Raw genomic sequence first — 5,609 nt, 5'->3', positions numbered from 1 at the left:
AGTGAGGAGTCCTATTTCAGAACAGAAAAATAAAGTATCTTTCAAGATAAACAAAAAAAAACCCCCAAAATACTAGTGTGTGTGTATGTATGTATGTACATACACATATGTAAATATAATCACTTAAAAAGGAAGGGACTATTGTATCTTTTATCAAAGCTGTGCCTCCCAGTATCCCAGATGCGGGGGCTTTTGGGAGAGAAATGTGACTTTACTCTGTGCAACTTTAGGCTAACTGGTGTCCCCAGAACTGTTGTTTATTCTTTTGGAGCTCTGAACCACAGTTCCCAGCAACACGGTGCCGGGATGAAGAAGAGACTGGTGGCAGGCAGGTGGGTGGGCTGAAGATCTGGACTTGACTAACCCCTTCAGCTCTGCTGCACCCCACTGTGGGACTCTGTGTGACATCTTATGGGGACTGCTGCAGAGGGCAACGCTGGCCACTCTCTGTAGAATGGGGAAGTGGGCCTTACAATGAGGGACAAGAAAAAAAAGGCATCCCTGGGAGTTTGGTCTCAGAAACACGGCAAGGCCTGGGCATTTCTAGAGCAGGAGGTGGTGGGGGGCGGGGGTGGATGGAATTAAGCCAATCTAGCCACATGGGCGCCTGGGAGGGTTGAGGTCTGTGGATTGTCCCAACAGCCACATCCAACACTAGTGAGGGGGGCTACTTCTCTTCCGTTACACCCAACCCTTTGGAAAAATTTCCCTCACTTTTGTCCTGTGAGGGATTAAGGGAGAGGACCCAAGCTGTCCTTCGGCCAGAGGATCAAATCGGGGTGAAGTTGGCAGAGGGAGCCAATGGCCAAAGACAGCTGTGCCCAGCAGACAAGTGCCCTCTAGAAGGCAGCATTTTGATGGCCTGACAAAGAGGTGGATGAATGGGGGCTTTGATCATCTTCATGAAACGACAGATGGCAGGGGGACCTCTTAGAAATAGTCAGGGAGCTTTCTGAGAGGATTTTCCAAAGACCAAGCTTCTAAAGATTTGGATAGTGTAAGTTGAGTGAGTGTTTATGCAGAAAACTATTTTTAAAGGGGAAAATATGAACCTTCTGTCTCTATATTTTCTCTCCCCTTAAAAAAATTTTTTTAAGTAGGCTCCACATCCAACACAGGGCTTGAACTCACAACCCTAGATCGACTCAGACTCTTTACCAACTGAGCCAGCCAGGGACCCCTCTCCCCTCTTCTTAAAAGACCAAATACAATGAGGCCACAGCCTTCCTATTGGCTAGAGCAAATATTGTACTCAAAGCCCAGCTCAGGTGCTAGAAGGGGAGAAAGAGTGAGCCTAGTAGGGATTTGCTCACCAGATTTCCCCCTCCAGCCTCTATTTCTTTGAACTGAGAAGTGCAGGCTTGACTCCTTCGGGTGGGCTGTCTGGAGCACTGCTGGGGTTCATCAACATTCCCAGTTCTCCTCTCTTTCTGAGCACACGGGGGACCACACCTCCTTGCCTGGGTGAAGTTAGGTGTGGCCATGTGACATTTTTGGCCAATGAAGGGTGAGAAGTAACACATATCACATCTGGGTGGAAGCATTTAAGAGTGATGCATGATTCTCCCAAGCTTTCCTTCTCTGTTGCAACAAACCCTAGAACTTGTGTTTAGAGAACAGCGTCTGAAAAAGGTAGATCCTTCATCAACTTGGGTCCCTAATTGGTTATAAAGAGCAGAGCCCCACTCATGAGCCCATGTTGGACATGTGGGTAAGAAATAACCCTCAGGAGGGGCGCCTGGGTGGTTCTGTCGGTTAAGCATCTGACTTCTGCTCAGGTCATGATCTCATGGTTCGTGAGTTCAAGCCCCACGTCAGGCTCTGTGCTGACAGCTCAGAGCCTTGAGCCTGCTTCGGATTCTGTGTCTCCCTCTCTCTCTGACCCTCCCCTGCTCATGCTGTCTCTCTCTCTCTCTCAAGAATAAATTAATAAAATAAAATAAAATAAATCTTAAAAAAAAAAAAGAATAAAAGAACCCTCAGGAAACCACTGAAGTTTGGGGATTGTTTGTTACCACAGCATGAAATGGTCCACCCAGACGGGGACACATAGTTTTGCTCGGCAGAATCAGCACCTTCACATTTCTCAAGGTACTTTTAACCAGTGATGGGGTGGGAAACTTCATGAACTCAAAACTGGGAACTCCACTCCCTGCTCCCTCATGAAAGCCCATAATGGCCACAATTCACTGGGAACTCGTTGCAGGCGACTCTGGATCTGTTTGGCAGTAAGTAACTCCCACGTTCCCAGAATTCTACTGGGCTGGCTAGTTCTATAAAAATCTGTCTCCCTGGAGGCTATTTCAGTGTTGATACTTGTTCAAAAACATTCAGCCAAACAAATGTTCATTAAAAAGCTGGCCATCTAACGACCGGGCAGAAATGAAGCAGCATTTTGAGACTGACTCTCAGGAACTGGCTCCAAATGAAAAGAAGGACATTCCTCCCCAGGCGGCATCTTGTTCCTCAGTAACACGGGCTGCACGTGTGCTGTAGACTTCCATAGTTACCCAAACGCAGAGGTCTGGTCTCCAGGATTCTCGTGATCCTTACTCAGTTACCATAGCCACGACACACGGTTTGAACAAACAACATTTCTGACCTCATCTGGTTCTCACATTTGAAAAGTAAGACATTTGGAGAACGAATTCATTTTGAAACATTAAAGTCAGTCAGAGGATTTAGAATTTTGAGTATTGTGATCAAATGAGCATAAAGAACCTTTTTTTCCAACTCATAGGAAAATACAGTGACTGCCTAGGAAACCATTTTGACAACTGTTGAAATTTCACTATAGAGTGTATTTTAAATAATAGTATTCTATCGATGATACAGTTCCTGACTACAGTATTCGTACTGTGGTATTTAGCGGGGAAGGGCTGTGATGTTTACAACTGACTCAAATATACAGCAAATAGAGTAAAATGTTAACAACTGGGAAATCTAGGTGAACGGCCCAAGTGTTTATTCTATTATTCTTGCAACTTTTCCGTAGGTTTGAGACTTTTCAAAGTGAAAAGGTTTTTAAAATCATGCAAGCTCCAGATTAGTGACTTTCAAACTTTCTTAACAATAGCGCGCAATAGAAAAAAACACCAGCCTACAAGAAGATTAAGTTGTACGCAGCAATCCAGACACAACATACATACACATATAATATGAATAAATGCATAGAAACTGAATAGTTTCATGAGACCGTACTTATTCCACATGAAACTCTATGTCTTTTCTATTCTTTTCCACCTTGTTTTTTTAAACACTGGTTGTGACCCTTAAATTGAGCTGACTGACCACTAATGGTCACAACCTGTTTGAACACTCCGACTCCCAGAGGTCTTTCTGCAACATTTCTAATATTTAGTATTACCTACAAACACCAAAGTACTATCACCATCAAGACCAGACAGCTTAGTGCATCCTGAATTACATGGGCTTTAAAAACCCAGCTCTTCAAATATAGACCGAGGAATTCAGGACATTAAACCTGCGGATTTCCAGCATGGTGACAAATGCAGCCATCATTACTTGTGCGTGGAGAACTGCTTCAGCAAGTATTTAGCAGACCTTCAGAATGTGCCCTGGCACTCAGGCCTGGGGGCTTACAGTTGGCCAGCTCCCACCCTGGGAACTCTCTCAGGCCCCCTTCCCAGCCACCGGCTGACTCCTTTCCTCCTGACCATTAGTCAGCCCCAAAGTGCGCTGCCCATGGTAATTTCCCACCTAAAGGGATCATCCAAGCTGAAGACTCCCTGCCCTAACAGCATCTCTGTCCTTCCCACAAAACCTAAGAAAAGAGGATTTTGTGGCCTTCCAGGAGATTCACAATGCATGTTTGCATATGAAAGACTCTAAAAAAAAAAGTCCTGCCGTACAGAAACTTAACGTTTTTCTTTTTTTAATCTTAGGATTTTACACATTTATTTGCACACAGAAACCCGCTGCCCGCTTTTTCCCCCCCTACCCTGCCCTAAGCTGCTTTGTGGCTAAGGCCACCCCTGGGAATAATGGTGGAGTTAAGTGAAACAGGTCTTTGTTTTCAATGCCTCCTAACACATTCCAGACCCCAGGAACCGAGGCCACCCCCCTCGAGTCTAAAGTTCCTCTCACATCCCCCTTCCCTCCTCTCTCGGTCCTGCCCATCTTCCTGGAGCCTAGTGGTCCATGCCCTGGGGGGGGGGGGGGGCAATTGTGGGAGAAAACAAAGGGACTGGGCTTAACGGGCTGTCCTGCCAGAAAAACTAGCACAGTTCTTAGTATTGAGCCACTTGATTGACTCTAATTCAGGCACTGCAGTCTCTGTGTCCTAGGAGATGGGGGTAGAGCCCTGTAGTCCTAGGAGCTTCCAATCCCTCATCTTCTCACTGGAGGGCCCATGTTCACTCTTGCTTCTGTGGTCCAACAGATGCCCAGGTGACAGGAGCAGAAATCCATTCGCCCCCCACCTCCACCCCATTCCAGCGCGGCACCGCCCAGGGCTCTCCCCTTGCTAGGGCCATCTCTGGAAGTAAACTGTCCCTTCCATCCTGGGCTGGAATTTTCACCACCTGCCCCATCCAGTTCCCCTCTCCCCGCACCACAAACACCCTCGAGCCCAGTTAACTCCACTTTCCTCCGCCGGCCAAGGCAATCTGGGCCACCCCAAGTGGAGGCAAGGTCAGTCCATGTGTAGGATGGTGAGCAGGAGAGCAGAGCCGAGGAGAAACCGGGTGCTGTGGCCCGAAACAACCACCCCACCGGAGAGGCTGTCAGCCAGAGAGGCGTTGAGCAGACCCTCGGTGGTGTTGGCCACCTCCTCCACCGGGACCCTTGGGGCCAGCAGCTTGGAGAGGAGGCTGCTGAACCTACTCACGGTGGTGGCCACAGGCTCTAGGGACGGGCCTGGACTGGACGCGGTGAGGTTCAGCTCCTCGGGATCCACACAGAGGCCATCCGAAGAGCGCGCAAAGGCCACCTGGCTGAGGTCCAGGCCGGCCACGGAGCCCGGGGAGGCGCACGGCACGTCGGCCACGCGGCCGGAGCTCTCCATCCAGTCCCGCAGCCACTCCAGGCGGCAGTCACAGCGCCACGGGTTGCGGAAGAGAAAGAGGCGGCCCAGGAAGAAGCCAGGCTGGAAGGCGGCCCAGGCCAGCACAGTGAGGTGGTTGCCATTGAGGTGCAGAGCGAGGAGGCCCGAGAGGTTCTGGAAGGCGCCCTCCTCCACGAAGGCGATGCTGTTGCGGTCCAGGTAGAGCAGCTCGAGCTCCGCCAGGTCAGCGAACCAGGCGCTCCCCACGAGGCCCAGCGCGTTGCCACCCAGGTTGAGCGTGCGCAGGCGGCGCAGGCCTTGGAAGGCTTCCGCCGGCAGCTCGGCCAGCAGGTTGTCATTGAGCAGCAGATGCTCCAGGGCGCCGCAGTCGCGAAAGGCGCCCGCGTGCACGGCGCGGACTCGGTTGGCCTGCAGGCTGAGCGAGCGAAGGCGCCTCAGGCCCTGCAGCGAACTGGAGGCCACCGCCTCGATGCGGCTGCGCTCCAGGTGCGCATGCGTCAGGTTGGCCAGGCCGCGCAGCGCGCCGGGCACGTGGCGGAACAGGTTATCGAAGGCGGCGAGCTCGCGCAGGGCGGGCAGCTCG

General features: G+C 50.5%; 1 protein-coding gene across 1 annotated transcript in view; it reads right to left on the bottom strand.

Annotated features, from left to right (window-relative positions):
- Positions 1-4,177: 4,177 nt before the first annotated feature.
- Positions 4,178-5,609, bottom strand: part of NYX (nyctalopin) — a gene marked incomplete at its 5' end in the record, with an annotated part of 3,315 nt that continues 1,883 nt past the window's right edge. The window contains one exon of the mRNA XM_029929645.1: positions 4,178-5,605. Coding sequence (XP_029785505.1) covers positions 4,655-5,605 — 951 coding nt within the window. The remainder of the gene's footprint in view (positions 5,606-5,609) is intronic.

Source organism: Suricata suricatta, chromosome X (genome assembly GCF_006229205.1).
Source record: "Suricata suricatta isolate VVHF042 chromosome X, meerkat_22Aug2017_6uvM2_HiC, whole genome shotgun sequence".
Classification (NCBI taxonomy): Eukaryota; Metazoa; Chordata; class Mammalia; order Carnivora; family Herpestidae; genus Suricata; species Suricata suricatta.
Note: the sequence above shows the minus strand (reverse complement) of the source record. Positions and strands in the feature narration are given on the sequence as shown.